Source organism: Oncorhynchus tshawytscha, linkage group LG03, assembly GCF_018296145.1.
Source record: "Oncorhynchus tshawytscha isolate Ot180627B linkage group LG03, Otsh_v2.0, whole genome shotgun sequence".
In the NCBI taxonomy this organism is placed as follows: Eukaryota; Metazoa; Chordata; class Actinopteri; order Salmoniformes; family Salmonidae; genus Oncorhynchus; species Oncorhynchus tshawytscha.
In genome coordinates, this window is record NC_056431.1 from 22386993 (window position 1) to 22408129 (window position 21137).

The window sequence follows — 21137 nt, forward strand, 5'->3', positions numbered from 1 at the left end:
ATATGGCGGCATTGTTATTCTGTGGGAGTCACTGCAGCGAAGCCATGGGCTGCTGGGGGAGTGGTGATGGGGATGAGAGAGGGAGGGGAAAGAGAAGCCTAGAGAAACAGTGAGAAGCTGCGAACCATCTGTCCCTCTATTCAGACACTGCAGTGGGTGGGAGACAAAGTGGTAGTGGGGTGTCCCGCCTGGGTGGAGGGAGTCGGGACACACACCGTCAAGACAATGCACCTGTCACTCTATTCAGACACTGCATCGGTGGATAGATTACAGTGGGACCCCTACATAGGTGTAGACACACACAACGTTAAGACAGTCCTCTGCACCTGGCATGGTGGCCCCGCGGGGGCATCTTTCCCCTGGTCACCAGGGCCCTTATTCATTAGAGCTGGCAACAGAAATAGTTTTAAAACATTTTGCAACGGAAAACAACAGGTAGTCCCTCCCTGTGTCAGTCCATTTTCTTCCAATGGAAGCCTAATGAATACAACCCAGACGTGTAAACACTGCTCCTAGTACTGTTCCTGCCCACTTTATCTCTCACTGATACCATCTCAATCCCCATTCACACTCTTTCACAGACATCACCTGAACCCCCATTAAATCTGAGACATCAAGCTCTTATCATTGGACATCTCATCCATTAGATAAGATGCGCACACACACACACACACATACATTAACACAGACAAATGCCCTCACTCACACACTCTTCACTTAATCGCCAAACAGCACACCACATCGATGCTCTCTGGCCCACCCACTCCATCGCATCAGACTCCATTCACTATGGTCTCAGTCAAACAAACAATGCCTGCCAGATGCTCGACTACTGCTGATGGAGCTAGAAGGAACCAGACCACCTTTGCGACAGAAACACTCCACTGCAATATAACTCGTATAACTGAGTCTGACTGCTCAGTGCTCATAAAGTGTCAACGTCCTATAGGGAAATGGACTACAGTTTCACTGCAGGGCAGATCTAAACTTTGACCTATTTCCTTTCAACCCTCCGTCTGGCTTCCTCTTTTCCCCGCAGGTCTATTCTAAGTGTTTGGTTGGTGGTGGGAGTCCAGGCCTGCGTCTGAAATGGCACCCCCACACATCTCCGTCGACGCTGGCTGAGCACCCACCTCTGCCCCCGGGGAAGAAGGGAAAGAAGCCAGAGATCCAAATCCCTGAGACACAACCAGGGCTGCAGAAGACATATTTAAAGAGACTTGCCTAATATATTATAGCTTCTAGAAAGGAGAGAGAGAGCGAGAGAGAGAGAGAGAGAGCGAGAGAGAGAGAGAGGGAGAGGGAAAGAGAGGGAGAGGGAAAGATAAAGAATGCAGACGAGAGAGACAGAGAGAAAGGAAATGAGAAAAGAGAAAGAGAGAGAAGGCGAGAAAGAGGAAGACAAAAATGAACAGAGAAAGAGAGAAACGGAGAGACAAAAAAAGACAAAGAGAACGAGTGTTCTAACGGACGTCCATTATTGACAGCAACCCTGAAGCAATGCCTTGCTCAAGAGTAGGGGATTAAACATGCAACCTTTCAGTTGCTGTATGGTGGCAGGTAGCCTCGCGGTTAGATCATTGGTCCAGTAACTAAAAGAGTGCTTGTTAGAATCCCCAGCCAGGTGAAACAATCTGTCAATCTGCCCTTGAGCAAGGCACTTAACCCTAATTGCTCCAGGGTCACTGTCAATAGTGGCTAATCCCTGGCCATGACCTGACTCTTAGGGGGAGTGGGATAAGCAGAGAACACATTTCCATTTCATACTTGTACATGTGTGAAACAGGAGAAATATAAGCAGCCCATATTTGATATAGTGCACTACTTTTAATCAGAGCCCTAGAGGAGTCCTCTGGGTCCTGGACAAAGTGATGCATTAAATAAGGAATAGGGAACTGTTTAGGAGGCCTTTTGCCTTTTTTTAATCCGTCATTGTAACTAAGAATTTGTTCTTATCTGACTTGCCTAGTTAAATAAAGATCAAATAAAAAAAATGCAGATTTTTTATTTATTTTAAAATCTGAGTCAGCCCTAGGTCTTCCTCCAGTAGTGTCTGTGTAAGCATCTGATGGAGCTGTACTATTTTACAGGCCATTGTGAGAGCTATGAAAATTCACTGAAAATTCACTGACTGATTCCCTGATATGATCTCGCTGTGGAGGAACGGTCAGCGATAAGTCAGAGAGAAGCAGGGAATGAAGGGAGGGGTAAGGAGGATGCTGTGCTCTGACATATTACATCATACAGCTGCTGAGAATTAAACTAGTCACAAAAGTGCACATGAAATACCCCGACCGGACTTCCCTTTCTCTTTATTTAGATTTCGACCAAATTAGATTTTATTTATTTAGATTTCTTTTTGTATTTTTCTCTCTCTCTCTCTCTCTCCCTCTCTCTCTCTCTCCCTCCCTCCTTTCTAGAAGCCGTCTATAATATATTAGGCCAGTCTCTTTAAATATGTCTTCGGCAGCCTTGGTTGTGTCTCAGTGATTTGGATCTCTGGCTTCTGTCCCTTCCCTTGCCTTCCCTTCTTCCTCAGGGGCAGAGTGGGTGCTCAGCCAGCGTCGTCGGAGATGTCACAAGGGAGCCAAATGTATTAGGCTAATGTTATGAGTGAATAACATTGCTGTAAACCCCCAGCGCGTCTCGCCCCCGCTGCCACTACTCGCTACAGGGTGGCGGGCGGCAGGCTGTACCGCCACTGCAGCAGCTGCAGATAATCATCTCCAGCTCAGTAGCCGCAGCTAATAATCCCCCAGTATAATCTTCAATTGGAACCTCCGCGCTAATCTCTGACAGGAATTATCGCTACCGTTTAGAGTGTCTTGCGTCAGTTGTTACCCGGGTGCAGGCACATGTGTGTATGGGGGGGGGTTTCTCGACAACACTGTGTGTGTGTGTGTGTGTGTGTGTGTGTGTGTGTGTGTGTGTGTGTGTGTGTGTGTGTGTGTGTGTGTGTGTGTGTGTGTGTGTGTGTGTGTGTGTGTGTGTGTGTGTGTGTGCGCGTGTGTGTACGCATGTGCGTGTGTGTGTATGTGTGTGTGTGGAGGCCAGTGGTCCACTGACTGGCTGGCTTTTTACATTTTTGTATTATGATAACTGAGCAGCAATTTAAGCTGTGGATTTCCTTGTTAGCAGACAGATTATGTACCAAGTCGTGTTCCACAGCCTGGCTTCTTTAATGGGGAAAATAGGAAGCTTAATGGTGTTGGAGCTTGGAGGCTGCCAGACAGACAGCTGGCTTTGTGGAGACACACAAAGGGGCAACGTTTCCTCAACGTTCCCTCTCGTCGCTGTCCTTCTAATAACACCTCTGCATCCATTCCCTTACGCGGATGAAGCCAATATATTCTAGCCTGCCGGCCTCTTTGACTCGGTAAAGACTTTTGCCGTCACATCGCCAGAGGAAAACGAGGGCTGCTGAAGTGAGCGACAGACTAATTTGCTTGTCAGGGCACTAGGGAGTTTTGTCAACGCCACATAACAGCCCCATATTGTTCTTACTGCATAGTGACGCACACACTGTTACCCCTGTCGAGTTTGGTGTGGCCAACGTTTAGAAATAAATACCTACTTATTTCTGTTGAGGCTTTGTGAAGTAGTGATGTAACATTGTTGTCAAGCCTCAGTCCCTAGCTTCACTATCTGCTTATTTGTTGCTCACGGACATTCAGTAACTCCAACACAGATCTAGGATCAGCTTCCACCTCCTCCAATCCTAACCTGGCAAAACCCCCAAACTGACCATAAATCAGCATCTAGGGCAACTTTATTTTACACCTGGGTCATGTTCATTAGGCACCAAATGGAAGGAATATAATTTGATCTCTGAGAAATTAAGCTAATTGATTGGCCCTTTTAATTTATAGGATTCATATCATTTTCAATAAATATAGTACCTAACATCCAATTTGGACCATAATTATTTCTAACAATGAGTAAGACATGAGGAATCATCCACAGACCAGTCACCCACAGACCTACCACACCCCGCACCAATCCCAACCCAACAACAAGTAGTACGGAGCTGCGCTTGGAGTATTGCTTCTTCAACCTTTGTGAATCTGTTGATGGTTTTATTCCCCTGTTCAGAGAAAATAGCTTGTATTCTTTACCATAAATTATTGTGAAGAACCAAGTTTTTCCCACTTGATGCTGCTGTTCCTGCTGCTGCCACATTTCATCTCGTCATGAGCAAAAGCTATTGGTTTTCTACCCAAAGTTGAAAAGACAATATTGTGATCCATTTGTGACCGACCAGCTCGATTCGGTCTTAAGTAGCAACACATGGTGTTTTTTCCATAGGATAAAAGTCGAAACTCAGAGCAAGCACAATGGTATGTCATACACTACAGTTTCTGAATAACACTTTGTGACATCGGCTGACGTAAAAAGGGCTTTATAAATACATTTGATTGATTGAATGGGAAAGTAATGCTGCTTTGAAAGTTGATAAACTTGTAACCCCACTTTTGAGAAAATAGCCCTTGAATGTTTTTGTACACGTACTGGAAAGTTCTTTGTCAGCACCCATTCAGTATTGTTCACACCCTCTTAAGCCTTAGCCCCACCCATCTCTTTAAGGATTCACATACATGACATCGGCAGCCTGGTGGTCCAAAATAGCATAACTGGTGTATTTTAACACCAATAAACCCATTAGTTTAAAAATGTATTTACTAACCAGGCAACTTAAAGCAACTTTCTTAGCAATACTTTGGTTCATTTCTAGCTTGTTAGCTAGCAAGCTAATGTTAAATTACAAGACAATAAACTCACATCACGCTCATTATTTACAAGTTAACGGCAAGCAAATTACAGAAAATAGCTTATGGTTGTGAGTGTGACAAAATAAAAGCAGGGCATTCTACCAGAGAATTATTGAGTTTGGACACGTTGGCCTAACGTTATAATCTAATTTGACTTTAATGCAGGTCATGTTGTTCTTCACATTACCGTCACTGGTAAACACACACTGTATCAAATCAAATCAAAGTTTATTTGTCACATGCACAGAAAACAGAATGTGTAAACGGTACAGTGACATGGTACCTTGCATAGTGGAATATTTTGTTTAGACATGCAGCTAGCTAGCTACAAAATGAACCATAATCCCAACTCATAATGTTACGATGCTGCATCAACTTGCAGGTAGCTAACCAACTAGATTCAATGTTAGCTAACTAGCTAGCTAACGTTAGGCTATAACTAGCAATGCAAATGGCTCTGAGATACAAATAATATTACTACACAGGTCATACACGTAATGTTAGCTAGTGAGCCAGCCAGCTAACGTTAGCTAGCTGGCTAACAGTACGCTTTAACTTACAATGAAAATTACTTTCTGACTAAATTAAAAAAGAACAGTACCAGTCATAGGTTTAGACACACCTACTCATTCCAGGGTTTTTCTTTATTTTTACTATTTTCTACATTGTAGAATAATAGTGAAGACATACAAACTATGAAATAATACATATGGAATCATAAAGTAACCAAAAAAGTGCTAAACAAATCAAGAGATTCTTCATAGTAGCCACCCTTTGCCTTGATGACAGCTTTGCACATTCTCTCAACCAGCTTCATGAGGTGTTCACCTGGAATGCATTGCAATTAACAGGTGTGCCTTGTTAAAAGTTAATTTCTGTAATTTCTTTCCTTCTTAATGCGTTTGAGCCAATCAGTTGTGTTGTGACAAGGTAGTGGTGGTATACAGAAGATAGACCTATTTGGTAAAAGACCAAGACCATATTGTGGCAAGAACAGCTCAAGTAAGCAAAGAGAAATGACAGTCCATCCTTACATTAAGACTTAAGACATGAAGGTCAGTCTATCTGGAAAATATCTTTGGTCTGATGAGTCCAAATTTGATATTTTTGGTTCCAACCGCCATGTATTTGTGAGACGCAGAGTAGGTGAACGGATGATCTCCTCATGTGTGGTTCCTACCGTGAAGCATGGAGGAGGAGGTGTGGGGTTGCTTTGCTGGTGACACAGTCAGTGATTTATTTAGAATTCAAGGCGCACTTAACCAGCAGGGCTACTACAGCATTCGGAATCGATACGCCATCCCATCTGGTTTGCACTTAGTGGGACAACCATTTGTTTTTCAACAGGACAATGACCCAACACACCTCCATGCTGTAAGGGCTATTTTACAAAGAAGGAGAGTGAAAGAGTGCTGCATCGAATGACCTGGCCTTCACAATCACCCGACCTCAACCCAATTGAGATGGGTTGGGATGAGTTGGGCTGCAGAGTGAAGGAAAAGCAGCCAACAAGTGCTCAGCATATGTGGGAACTCCTTCAAGACTGTTGGAAAAGCATTCCAGGTGAAGCTGGATGAGAGAATGCCAAGAGTTTGCAAAGCTGTCATCAAGGCAAAGGGTGGCTACTTTGAATAATTTGTTTAACAGTTCGTTGGTTACTTCATGTTTCCATATGTGTTATTTTATAGTTTCGATGTCTTCACTGTTATTTTACATTGTAAAAAATAAAGAAAAACCCTTGAATGAGTAGTTGTGTCCAAAAGTTTGACTGGTACTGTATAATATCTGAAAATGAGCCTAGCTTGACGCTCTTGCCTGTAGTCATGGATGAACGCTTCTCCCTCTCTGTCACGGATGCCACGGTTGCACTTAGTTTAAAGAGGTATTTGTATTTATTAGGATCCCCATTACTTTTACTTCCTGGGGTCCAAACATATTAAAGCACTTACATTACATATTAAACAAATGATAAAACAGTACATCATATAACATTATCACACCACTTCATATCTACAATACAAAATGTTTAATACCACCATACAACAATATCACAATGTATGAGTTTGCATGTGTTTGTAACTGTGTGTGTGTCTCTTCACACTCCCCGTTGTTGAAATGGAATAATGTGTCGCTGAACAAAGGGGGGGTCAAAATCCAAAGTAACAGTCAGTTTCTGGTGTGGCCACCAGCTGCATTAAGTACTGAGGTGCATTTCCTCTTCATGGACTGCACCAGATTTGCCCGTTCTTGCTGTGAGATGTTACCCCACTCTTCCACCAAGGCACCTGCAAGTTCAGACATTTCTGTGGGGGAATTGCCCTAGCCCTCACCCTCCAGTCCAACAGGTCCCAGATGTGCTCAATGGGATTGAGATCCGGGCTCTTCGCTGGCCATGGCAGAACACTGACATTCCTGTCCTGCAGGAAATCATGCGCAGAACAAGCAGTATGGATGGTGGCATTGTCATGCTGGAGGGTCATGTCAGGATGAGCCTGCAGGAAGGGTACCACATGAGGGAGTTGGATGTCTTCCCTATAATGCACAATGTTGAGATTGCCTGCAATGACAACAAGCTCAGTCCAATGATGCTGTGACACACTGCCCCAGACCATGACGGACCCTCCACCTCCAAATCCATCCCGCTCCAGAGGACAGGCCTCGGTGTAACGCTCATTCCTTCGACGATAAACTCAAATCCGACCATCACCCCTGGTGAGACAAAACCGCGACTCGTCAGTGAAGAGCACTTTTTGCCAGTCCTGCCTAGTCCAGCGACGGTGGGTTTGTGTCCATAGTCGACGTTGTTGCCGGTGATGTCTGGTGAGGACCTGCCTTACAACAAGCCTACAAGCTCTCAGTCCAGCCTCTCTCAGCCTATTATGGAGTGTTACTGCTAGTGTTGTAACACGTGGTCTGCCACTACATGGACAATCAGCTGTCCGTCCTGTCTCCCTGTAGCGCTACCTTAGGCATCTCACAGTGCGGACATTGCAATTTATTGCCCTGGCCACATCTGCAGTCCTCATGCCTCCTTGCAGCATGCCTAAGGCACGTTCACGCAGATGAGCAGGGACAATGGGAATCTTTCTTTTTGTGTTTTTCAGAGTCAGTAGAAGGGCCTCTTTAGTGTCCTAAGTTTTCATAACTGTGACCTTAATTGCCTACCGTCTGTAAGATGTTAGTGTCTTAACGACCGTTACACAGGTGCATGTTCATTAATTGTTTATGGTTCATTGAACAAGTATTGGAAACAGTATTTAAACCCTTTACCATGAAGATCTGTGAAGTTATTTTGATTTTTATGAATTATCTTTGAAAGACAGGGTCCTGAAAAAGGGACGTTTCTTTTTTTTGCTGAGTTTAGTACTGTGCGCCTACCATAGCCTGTTCTAGACTTTGGGACTGTGAAGAGACCTCTGGTGGCATGTCTTGTGGGGTATGCGTGGGTGTCCAAGCTGTTTCCAAGTATTCTAATGTTAGCTCTCTGTGTATCATTGAGGGCCAGCCATGCTGCCCTGTTCTGAGCCAATTACAATTTTCCTAAATCCCTCTTTGTGGCAACTGACCACACGACTGAACATTAGTCTAGGTGCGACAAATCTAGGGCCTGTAGGACCTGCCTTGTTGATAGTGTTGTTAAGAAGGCAGAGCAGCCTTAGCTACTGTTGTATCAATATGTTTTGACCATGACAGTTTAAAATGCAGGTTTACTCCAAGCAGTTTAGTCACCTCAACTTGCTCAATTTCCACATTATTATTTACGAGATGTAGTTGAGGTTTAGAGTTTAGTGAATGATTTGTCCCAAATAAAATGCTTTTAGTTTTGGAAATATTTAGGACTAACATTTTCCTTTACTACCCATTCGGAAACTAACTGCAGCTCTTTGTTAAGTGTTGCAGTCATTTCAGTTGCTGTAGTAGCTGACGTGTATAGCGTTGACTTAACTCAAAGCCAGTGGCATGTCGTATATAAAGATAGAAAAAAGTAAGGGGCCTAAACAGCTACCCTGGGGAATTCCTGATTCTACCTGGATTATGTTTGAGAGGCTTCCATTAAAGAACACCTTCTGTGCTCTGTTAGACAAGTAACTATTTGTCCACATTATAATATGGGGTGTAAAGCCATAACACATACGTTTTTCCAGCAGCAGACGATAATGTCAAAAGCTGCACTGAAGTCTAACAAGACAGCCCCCACAATAATTTGATCATCAATTTCTCTCAGCCAAATCATCAGTCATGTGTGTAAGTGCTGTGCTTGTTGAGTGTCTTTCCCTATAAGCGTGCGGAAAGTCTGTTGTCAATTTGTTTACTCTGAAATAGCATTGTATCTGGTCATACACAATGTTTTCCAGAAGTTTACTAAGGGTTGGTAACAGACTGATTGGTCGGCTATTTGAGGGGCTTTACTATTCTTGGGTAGCAGAATTAGCTTCCCTCCAGGACTGAGGGCACACGCTAACCAGTAGGCTTAAATTGAAGATGTGGCCAATAGGAGTGGCAACATTGTCCGACTATTGTCCTCAGTAATTTTCCATCCAGATTGTCACACCCCTGTCGCTTGTCATTGTTGATAGACAACACCATTTTTTTCACCTCTTCCACACTGACTTTATGGAATTCAGAAGTACAATTCTTGTCTTTCATAATTTGGTCAGATATACTTGGATGTGTACTGTCAGTGTTTGTTGCTGGCATGTCATACATAAGTTTACTTATCTTGCCAAATGAAAATTAATTTAAGTAGTTGGCAACATAGTGGGTTTTGTGATGAATGAGCCATCTGACTCAATGAATGATGGCGCCGAGTTTGCCTTTTTACTGTAGACAGGGGTTTCTTTTTTCAACCTAATTCGCATATTTGCAATCAAACTCTAGAATCTCCTTAGCTATCATACTCTGCTTCCACCGGGCATTCCACTGATTTCAAAACTCTGTTCTCCAGAAAGTGGAGCGCAACACTATTGCAGTTATTTGTGTGTGGTGGCAGTATTAGCAACAGTGGCATCTAGCGGACAAAAATGGATACTTTCACACTAATTGATTTAATCGACCTTGACGTACATTTCAGCCTGTGATGACCTCTAAACGCTATCATTTGACCCTGTCCTTTGTCCAATCAGATGGTCTAATGAGTGAGGGGGAGTTCCTGGACATAACAGAGATCAAGCGGCATCAGGCGGAGGAGTTTGAGTGCATCACTAACAACGGAGTGACGCAGCCCGACATACGCAAGGTCAAGGTCACCGTCAACTGTGAGTGTCCCGACAAACCACAAAACACATGCATGCACTCACAGACACACACACAGACAGACAACGAAACAATCACAGACACAGACATCCCACACATGGTATACCTCTCATAAGATAATACTATACTGAACAAAAATATAAACGCAACATGCAACAATTTAAAATATTTTGCAGAGTTACAGTTCAGATGAGGAAATCAGTCAATTGAATGAACTTCATTAGGTCCTAGTCTGTGGATTTCACATGACTGGTTACAGATACCGTTAAAAACAAATGGGCCTCAAAATGGGCCTCAGGATCTCGTCATGGAATTTTTGTGCATTCAAATTGCCAATCGATAAAATGCAATTGTATTCGTTGTCCGTAGATTATGCCTGCGCATACAATAACCCCACTGCGTCCATGGGGCACTCTGTTCGCAATGTTGACATCAACAAACCACTCTCCAAGAGTGTGCAAAGGGTGGCTATTTGAAGTATCTCAAATATAAAATATATTTTGATTTGTTTAACACTTTTTTTGGTTTCTACATGATTCCATATGTGTTATTTCAATGTTTTGATGTCGTCGCTATTATTCTGCAACGTAGAAAATATTTTTTTAAATACAGAAAAACCCTTGAATGAGTAGGTGTTCTAAAACGTTTGTATGTCTTAATCATTTTATATGCCGTATATTTATCAACCTCAACCTTTCTCGACCTTGAAGGTCACTAAGCCTTTCTTTGTCTGAGCTTAACTTTTAATCACTATCGTTGTGTACATACGTTAAAGATTTCTCTCACTTCTCCCTCCTTCTTCCTTGTTCAGACCCTCCCATGATCACAGACGTGAAGAACATGCCAGCCCAGCTGGGAAAGACGGCCATTTTGCGCTGTGAGGCAATGGCAGTACCCACAGCCTCCTTTGAGTGGTACAGAGACGACCGCAGGTAAGAAATATACCTCCTCCTTCTCCTCCTTTTCCTTCACTTTTTCTCTAATAGGACTGTTTTGCTAGCACAGACTGGAATTTTGTTCCGGTATTCATCCAATGGCGTTGAGGAGTATACCACCTCAGTCACCGGCTTCATCAATAAGTGCATCGATATCCAACCAGAAGCCATGGATTACAGGCAACATCTGCACTGAGCTAAAGGCTAGAGCTGCCGCTTTCAAGGAGCGGGACACTAATCTGGACGCTTATAAGAAATCCCACTATGCCCTCAGACAAAACATCAAACAGGCAAAGCGTCAATACAGGACTAAGATTGAATCCTACTACATCAGCTCTGATGCTCGTCGGATGTGGCGCGAGCCTACCAGATGGGCCTTTTATGCTCGCTTCGAAGCAAGCAACAGTGAAGCATGCATGAGAGCACCAGCTGTTCCAGACGACTGTGTGATCACTCTCTCCGTAGCTGATGTGAGCAAGACCTTAAAACTGGTCAACATGACTTGCTGCATCAACGCCTGGTATAAAAACTGCTCGGCATCCGACCGTAAGGCGCTACAGAGGGTAGTGCGTACGGCCCAGTACATCACTGGGGCCAAGCTTCCTGCCATCCACGACCTATATACTAGGCGGTGTCAGAGGAAGGCCCAAAAAAGTCTAGGTCCAAAGTTTAGGTCCAAAAGGCTCCTACCCCAAGCCATAAGACTATTTGCATTGACCCCCCCCCCACACCCCTTTGTTTTTACACTGCTGCTACTCGCTGTTTATTATCTATGCATAGTCACTTTACACCTACCTACATGTACAAATGACCTAGTAAATATTTTCTTAACTCTATTTTCTTAAATCTGCATTGCTGGTTAAGGGCTTGTAAGTAAGCATTTCACGGTTGTATTTGGCGCATGTGACAAATGCAAATTGATTTGATTTAATAGGTTTAGGTCGATTTATTTCCTGTACTGCTAACACATCCTTTCAGATATAAACAAAGTTATTTCTCTCCATCTGTCGCTCTCTCATCCCCTCACTCTACCCCTCTCTATCTATCTACCTCCCCCCGCTCTCTTCATCCCACCCTCTCTCTCCATCTGTCGCTCTCTCATCCCCCCACTCTACCCCTCTCTATCTACCTCCCCCGCATCCCCCCTTTCTACCCCTCTCTATCTATCTACCTCCCCCGCTCTCTTCGTCCCACCCTCTCTCTCCATCTGTCACTCTCTCATCCCCCTCTCTACCCCTCTCTATCTATCTATCTCCCCCGCTCTCTTCGTCCCACCTTCTCTCTCCATCTGTCACTCTCTCATCCCCCCTCTCTATCTATCTACCTCCCCCGCATCCCCCTCTCTACCCCTCTCTATCTACCTCCCCTGCTCTCTTTGTCCCGCCCTCTCTCTCCATCTGTCGCTCTCTCATCCCCCTCTACCCCACTCTATCTATCTACCTCCCCCGCTCTCTTTGTCCCACCCTCTCTCTCCATCTGTCGCTCTCTCATCCCCCCACTCTACCCCTCTCTATCTATCTATCTCCCCCACTCTCTTCGTCCCACCCTCTCTCTCCATCTGTCGCTCTCTCATCCCCCTCTCTACCCCTCTCTATCTATCTATCTTCCCCCGCTCTCTTCGTCCCACCCTCTCTCTCCATCTGTCGCTCTCTCATCCCCCCTCTCTACCCCTCTCTATATATCTACTTCCCCCCGCTCTCTCTCTCCATCTTACCCACCTTTCTCCCTCTCTCTCTCTGTATCAGGCCGGTAGAGAGCGATAACACTCTGAGGATCAAGAACGAGAAGACGCGCTCACTGCTTCTCTTTACCAACGTGACGGACAAACACTTTGGCAACTACACTTGTTTTGCCTCCAACAGGCTGGGAGCCTCCAACGCCAGCATGCTGCTCTTCCGTGAGTCTCTTTAAGCATTCACACACACACATACGTAAGCATGCATGCGTAAACACAGATAGCCACATGCAGACACACACACATGCATACATACCGCAGGAGGTTGGTGACACCTGAATTGGGGAGGACAGGCTTTTGGTAATGGCTGAAAAAGAATAAGTGGAATGGTATCAAATATGGAAACCATGTGTTTGATATGATTCCACTCGCTCAATTCCGGACATTATTATGAGCCGTCCTCCCCTCAGCAGCCTCCTGTGATGCATACACACACAAACTCACATACTATACTGCACATACACATGCACGCACACACGCTTCCATACATGTGTCTAAGCTCATTCTACTTCACTCAATCACACAAGTGTGCACACATACTTAGAGAAGGAAACCAATGCAAACACACACATAGTCACACACTGCATTGCCCCATCCCCATTTCTCTTCCTCTCCCTGCTCACGGTGCTGGATTTTCTCATTTCCCTCCCTCCTTCCCCAATCCCTCCTTCCATCTTGCCATCTCTATATTCGCCGCCCCATTACACCAAATAGCTTTTCTCCTCCATTTCTCCCTCTGTTCTGTCCTGTTCTGTTACCCCAGGAAGTTGTCGTTTCTCTCCTTCTCTCTCCTCCCGTCTTGCATTAGCCCTCCCCAGTGAGCGATTTCCAACACTGTGTTCTCTCGCTCCCTCTATCCCTCCCTCTCTCCCGCCTTCCACGCTCTCGCATTACCATCTTAAGTGAGCCCCTTCATCTCCTCCCTTTCTCTTCTTTCATTCCCTTGTTCTGCCGTTTCCTCGGCAAGTCTCCCTCCAATGACTCACCCCCAGTCAGTCTCATACATCCTTCTGCGCCGCCCTCCTCCATTCCCTCCTCTGTCGGCCTCTGTGTCTTATCTCGCCATCATCTGTCTTTCTCCTCTTCTTTTTTCACCTAATCTTACCCCTTCATCATTAGAAAAAGCTGGGTCTGAACCGTCTGTACGAATGGGACACAGACCGAAAATCGAACCACTCTGACTAATATCAGATCGCTTCGGGGATGGTTTTACACTCTGTCCCTGTCATTGCAGACTTCATTCCTATCCCAAAATGTTTTACCTCTTTTTACTTGTAGCTTATGTTTTCTCTGGTTGTTACCTTTTCCCTTACGAATTGTTCTCCACTCTTATTTCCCTCGCTTTCCTCTCTTCTTCCGGTGCCTGTCTTTCTCTCCCGGGCCCCTTGATGCAGGGCCAGGAGCCGTGTACGGGCGAGGCGTGGCCGTCAACGTGGGGGTGAGTGCGGGTGTTGGCTTTTGGCTTTGCCTCTCTGTCTCTCTCCTGATGAAGGTCTAAGAGCTTTTCCCGGAAGTCCCATCCCGCCTGCGGAAGGAAGAAGGAATTTATTTAATTACGAACCCATCACTGTGAAACAAAAATAATATGCATTATTCCAGGAGCCATTGACGCATCGCATCTCACACCCACACCAACTCCCCCCTCGCTACCTATATTGCCACAATCACCATACCACTCTCTCTCTTCATCCTGTTTCCAATGAGGGTCACCATGGTGATGTCTATAATGTGTTTAGTAAGAATGATAATTGTGATGATGATGAAAACAGATATTTAACACCAGGATAATACTATTACAAATCTAAATCATGACCGATCTACAATAATGTTTACTATTTACGGTTGGAACTAATCTATAATGAAAATGATTCGTTATTCTGATGAGGGTCACGTGACCTTCTTGAAAGCTGTCCATTGGTCCATTGCTCCTGTGACATTTGACCCTATGATCATACAAGTACCATTTTATTCCGTTTTTAACCATGTGGCAGTGTATATGACGCGGCTGCTGCGAATGATGTCAAAACACACATGAAGGGTGGGCCGTGGGAGTTCTATAAAGCCTTTGCCCTTCTAGTGCATCCCTTTGGGATCTCAACCAAGAAGAAGCATGTGAGGAGACCCACTTCACCCCCCCCCCCCTCCATCCACCCCCCACCCCTCTTTAAAAAAAACTCGTCCTCTGCCCACCCCCTCCCCCCATCGATAAGGTGGTTTGTGCTCCGTCCCGTGTGTAAATATAATGCAGTACAGAGGCCATGCCGTTACTAGAGGCAGTCTATCCACACCCAACCCTCCTTGGTTGGTGGCTAATGTAGTGGCTAATAAAATCTAAAATATCCTGCAAAAAACTACATTTACCCATCAGCATCTATTACAGTTTTTGTAACCAGGAAGGGACTGTAGAAATAACAATCGTGTCTCCTGCTTTGAAGGCGTTGACCAGTCATCCTCCTTCCTTGTCGCTTGTTGATAGCATGTACCGGTTAGAGATGTTTCTGTCGTGAAACCTCCCTCCCCCCCCCTCCCCTGTCCATTTTACTCTGCAAGGTTAAACTGCTATAACTTTTTTGGTGTTGATAATAATACTGATGATGTTATTAAGTATTTAAATAAATATGAAAAGTAATTCCATGTGAGATAAAAAAGAATACATACTACTCCAGAGCTGACGAGCCATGTGTGCTAAAAATATTTTGTACTCAATCCCTCGGAGAAATCACACTCATTGAACTGAACGACAAAAGACGAAGTTGTAAAGGTTTTCAAGTTGTGCTCTTTTTTGCCATGACAAGGATTTTAAAAACACATCGAAGCTGATCCCGAGGGAGTCTTTTCATCCGAGAGAGTCCGCAGTCAATGAAATGTAATATTGTTTGTATACGTGTATGTATTTAAACCTTTGTTTTCATGCTGTTAACTGTATAAAGCACATTACACATATTCAACCAGCTTTCATAGCGTGTCACTCTCCAGACAGACCAGCTCAATAGATCAATTATTCAAAGCGATGCATGTAAAGCAGCGTCCCTGTAAGTCAGTCAGCCCCCGTATGGCAGGACAGGCGCACCAGGAGATAAAGATGTAATTAGCCACTACCTGTGGCTGGATAAGTGACGGGGCCTACACTCCCCGCCTCCCCCCATGTCCTTCCCGCCAGCCATGGACAAGCCCCATAAATCACGTTCAACCCTGGCCCCTGACAGGATCCTCCTCAAGGACACCCTCGTCCCTGTAAAGCAGACGCAAACCACCACACCTGGGCCCTGATTGAACCCCCACACAGGGCTCAATTATCCAGCCACTTTACCTGCACAGATCAACCACCGAGACGTGCACTGTGAGGCTCGATGACACCCCAACCACCCAACCGCTGTTTCTCTGTCACGTCCTGCTGTGTCTATGTCTATATGCAAACTCCCCCATAGTGAACCAACCTGCATGGAGAGATGGGCTCACACTAGCAACTCTCTGACTACCCACAATTCCTGTGACCTTACAGGAATATGCAGCATCTGTATTCAGTATTCTGCGAATAGCTGTCATCTTTTTTTTTTTGTTCGATTTAATTTTAACCAGCAACATACCTGCTAACTCGAATATATAGGAGAGGCATCCAATCCGGCTAAGCGGTGCTATGATATTTAACGGCGCCCCTAACAATCTATTCAAGAATGGAACTGTTTTAGTAACACTATTGTATGAAGTGTGCTAATGTATGAAGAGATGTGAAGCCCTAGCGAGAGTGAATGTCCCCTTTAGCAGGAGGCTAGTCAATGAAAACCTGTTTGTCTCACTGAATACAGTGTGAGACGTGTTCTGTTGATGCCCGTTGCTCTATGCAATGTAGTCAGTCATTGGTATGTCTGAAGGGAAACACACAGACCCACTTGTGTTCGTCTTGTTTTGCTCAGACTCACAGGGCATTGATGGGTATCGATTTTCAAGCACAAGAGCAGGTTGTTTTGGTCGGTGATTCTGTTTTTCCTTCTTTGTCGCTTTCAATCCCCCTCTCTCACTCACGCTGTCTTTCTGTCTGTCTTCTCTCTTTCCCGTACTCTGTCCCGTGTCAGCACCCAGCTCAATTTTGTCAGTGGAATAAACCTCTGCATGTACATACTCTGTCCTTGAAGAAAAAAAACGAAATGAAAATAAGGCAAAACATACTGTCATGTTTCTCAATGTGGGTTTGAAAAAAAAGCATGTAAATGTTCGTTTTGGGGAGATTTTGAAAAACAAAAAGCTGTATCTTGTGTAAAGGCTTTAGGCTGGGGGAAAGGCTGGGGGATATGCTTTTAAATTCATGCAATGGAGGGCGAAATGTATGGTGGGCATTTGTAATTACCCCAAATAAGTTTGAGGGTCTCCATGAGTGCTTCATCAATGTGAAACTTAATCAGAGGACTGGAAATGGGAAAAGGAAGGATGCAGCGAATTCACTTCCTCGGTGGGTGTGAGAGGACCTCCACACACTGTGGGAAGAAGCCCAGACTGGTACAGACAATGGTCTGAGGCAGAGGGAGATGGGATGACTCTGACCAGACAGTGAACTCTCCGTGGGGGAGAACGGAAAAGACAAGGCAGACGCTTGATAGGATAGCAGCTCAAGATAGAATTCCTAAAAATGGCCACTGCGTCGTTCCTCCTGAGGGAGGACATACCACGGCGTTGTCTATGGTTACACCATGTAATATTAATGGCGTTAGCACTGCAATGATCACGAACACTGTCTGTGTACAGGCAGCATTTCATGACTCTATCTGCTAGCCTATCAATGAGCGTTTACACTTTATTGATATGGTGTGGTGTCAAATAGCTTGACCTGTAATTACAGCACAGAGACATGCTGTATGATTCTAATGGATGTAAGTGGTGTAATTACATGTAGTTCATCACCCCCAATAAATGGGGGCGGTGCTAGTTCTACGGGCGCCACTCGAGCATTGCTAAAGCAGCACTTTTTGGCTTATGTTGATGTACATAATATAAACTATCTTGCTTCATTCATATATGAGATTATTTCAATGTTTTGAAGACAATTATAACCATATTTGGGTGGTGTATTTTTTTTATTTATGAATGACAAGTCTAGCGGTATATGAAAATACAGTGGTAGAGTAGCAGTAGAAGCTAGATAACTGTACATTCAGTCTCCGTTTGAGTGTACTCGTTTTTTAAGTTGTGTATCTGTGTTAGATCTTGAATCACCATAAGCACTATATTCCAGTCCCGCCACATTAAACAGTTCCTTTACAGACTTTCAGTTCCAAATGCAAATGGTTAATCGATACATTGGACTGGATCGCTTGAAATAGAGCAATTTCTCCCCAGGCTCACTTTACCAGGGCCCAAAGACTGAATTGTCAAGTGTCTATATTAAGGCCTTAGAATAGAGAGCATAATTTATCATGCCTTGATACAAGACACCCCTAATTGCGCATTGATTTTCTCCCCATCTCCGAAAACATTTTGGCCGAGCTATATTGTCAACGAAGGTAACTATTTGTTTAGAGAACATACAATGAAGAATGAGTCGTTTGTTTTATTTTCCTGTCAGTTGACAGTAGCTCGTCAAGGCGCATTTTGTTCTTTTTGTTCTTTCTGATAATGAGATGTCTAACAATTGTCTGTATAATGGCACCTTATAGTACATTATATTTTATTATTGTACTCAATTAAATAAATGATTGATACCAAATGTTAATTTTGGAAATGTCAGTACCTATCGATACTGTGTATCTAGAGACTTATGTCTGACAAACACAGCCGACTCTTTGGTAGGAGTAGAGTCTAGAACGATAGGATGTACAATAGAACAAGACGAGATAAAGGGGAATAGAACCGTAGCCATGATAGTATTTGGTCAATATTCAACTAACATGATAAATTATCAGAAATATGTCAGATTTTCAGTACCGGTACTATGTATCTGTAATACATAAGAAGATGTGTCTTATTGAGGGACAGACTCATTGATATATAAATGATATCCTTAGTACCAGCCAGGTCTCTCCAGCTTTTGTCCTTCACACCATAGTCCACTAGCTAGATAACAATGTGTTATCCTAATGAGCTATTGTTCACCAGCTAATCTAAAGGCCTGTTAAATTCCTATGAGCAGAGTCAACGCTGTGAGTGTATATCAGCTCCAGTAGATTTCCATTAGCTGTACTAATGAGTGCATCCATACACAGCATGCTGGACTGAGGTGAGCTACATGATGAAAATAGGTCGTTATTGGGTTAACATGCTGACTACATGTTGCCAAGCAGAGGAAGTGATATTTGCCTTGACTCACTGAAGGATCAACTTGGAAGTTGAATGAGGTAGCTAGGTACTATATAGTAAGTTGGTAGTAGTTGAATTGATAGATACACAAGGACAGAATATATAGGGAAAAAAAGATAGATAGAGTTATGTAGAGAGGTGTATATTTTGTTAGTTTATCGTTTCTATTCTGAATTCTAATTAGGATATATTATTATTCATGTAAAACATTGACAGTGTTTGTTTGTGTGGATAGTGGGTTAAAGTAATACTTGCGAGCCACAGAGGCAAGAGCAGCAGTCACTCACTCCCACCTCCATCCACACAAACCGGCAGGGACTACAGATGGTTGCTTGTCAATCACCCTCTCCTTTCTAAGAGTGTAGCTAGTGGCTAATTAACAGTGTAGCAGTGTTGGTCCATCTACAGCTGGAACAACAAGAGAGTCTGCACACTACTAGGCAACAATGGAGGTGCCCACCAGCCAGCCTCCTTAGTCATTAGAAGCCTGCCTAACATCTCCAACACTGAGTGCCCCTTTACTTGGCCTTTGTGAGTCACCAGCACAAATCTGACATTTTGCCTGTCAATCAACTGGGTAAATATTGGTTGCCATGGCGAAAACTGACAATGGAACTATCTATTTTTCTTGACGAATGACATCATCAAGTGATGTTCTGGCTTGTGTTCATAGGATAAAATGGGAGAGAACCTGTGTGGTTTGACTAAGTCGCAAACTGTCTGAAACTGTCCTATTAATGTGAGGTGTATAGATTTGAATTTATGACACAATATAAGATTGGGTTGTCATGACACTGTTGTTTCACCAGAACAATTTTGAAACTTCTGAAAAACTATGACAATCAGGTAATAACAATTAACAAAGACAAATTTCATTTTTGTCAGTGCGAAAACTAATAACAAATATTAGGTTGTTTTAGCAATCCAGTGGATGAGTCTACTCTAGAATGCTTGGTTAGTGTTTGCGGACATCGTATGGAGATGTCATGCCCATCTCTCTCTCTCGTTGCACCTCTGGCCCACTTCCTCCTCCCTCCTCCTTTCCCTCAATGTGGAGAAAACCTTCCACCTGTGCCCCCCTATGCCAATCCCACTGCCCTGCTGCCTTGCCACCTCTCTGTATGCCAGGTTCCAACCCTGGTAAATCTGTGATATTGATTTGTGAGTGTGTGTGTCCGTGTGTGTGTGTGTGTGGATTATCTGACCTTCACATGGCAGGCATGTTGGTTTCAATCTACCCCTGGACCTCAACATTATTATTTCTGTCTGTGTTGACTTTTCAAGATTGCATCGATATAACTTACTGAACAAAACAGAGGAACACAAACAGCATCGTCTTCCATCTTGACATATTTCTGTGCGGTGAAGCGATGATGATTATGACGACTCTTTTGATTCATTTGATCTCTGTTCTGTCTCTGTTTTTGTCCTTTCTAAGTGTGTGGACAATTTTTCCCCCCAAATCTATAGAAGTGGAGTTAAAAAAATAAAATATATCAGAGGGAGAAAAATCAATAAAATATGTTGTTTTTAACAGAACTCTGTGTGAGTGTTTGATTGTTGTCGTTGTTTAATGTGATATGTTGTTGCCTTCTCAGCCCCTGTGGTTGGAAAGCGGGGTTAGGTGAGCTGAGTTTCCTGAGTTTGGTTCCAGCAACAGAGTCAAACCTTTCACATTTGCTTGATGCCACTACAAAGTTGTACATTGGCTTTTTGAACAGGAGTAAATCACGAGGATATTTCAATGGAGAGGAAAAGAGTCAGCTGAACGTCCAACATCTAGTAATACATCATCAAAATGACCTTATAGAATTCTGTCAATTATTTACACACTTTCAAAGAGAGTAAAGATCACTGAGAGATGGATGGAAACTGCAGTTTACCAATACATGTCAGAAACAGTTGCCAAATGTTATGCTAATGTTTCTGTTGAGGTGCACAGAGTAGGTCAGTCCCCACTTGTCTTGTTTATGGGACGGGGAACACATTTCATCCAGTGAAAGGGCTATAAGAGGCTATTTGTTTCCATTTCTGTCAAGTTGTTGTTCTGCTTCTGGCTGTGAGTGGTGCAGGTTCGGGGGTCAGCTTTTGGGTGAGGTCAAAGCTGTGGTAAAACTAAGTGGACACTGGAGTCAACTAAAGTAAACACAAAGTAAA

At 43.8% G+C, this 21137-nt stretch overlaps 1 protein-coding gene across 1 annotated transcript in view; it reads left to right on the plus strand.

The window, feature by feature from the left end:
* Positions 1–20519, plus strand: part of LOC112246081 (igLON family member 5) — a 170147-nt gene extending 149628 nt beyond the window's left edge. Inside the window, exons 5-8 of the mRNA XM_042312420.1 lie at positions 9893–10024; positions 10834–10954; positions 12703–12854; positions 14087–20519. Coding sequence (XP_042168354.1) covers positions 9893–10024; positions 10834–10954; positions 12703–12854; positions 14087–14190 — 509 coding nt within the window. The 3' untranslated portion in view covers positions 14191–20519. The remainder of the gene's footprint in view (positions 1–9892; positions 10025–10833; positions 10955–12702; positions 12855–14086) is intronic.
* The last annotated feature ends 618 nt before the right edge of the window (positions 20520–21137 follow it).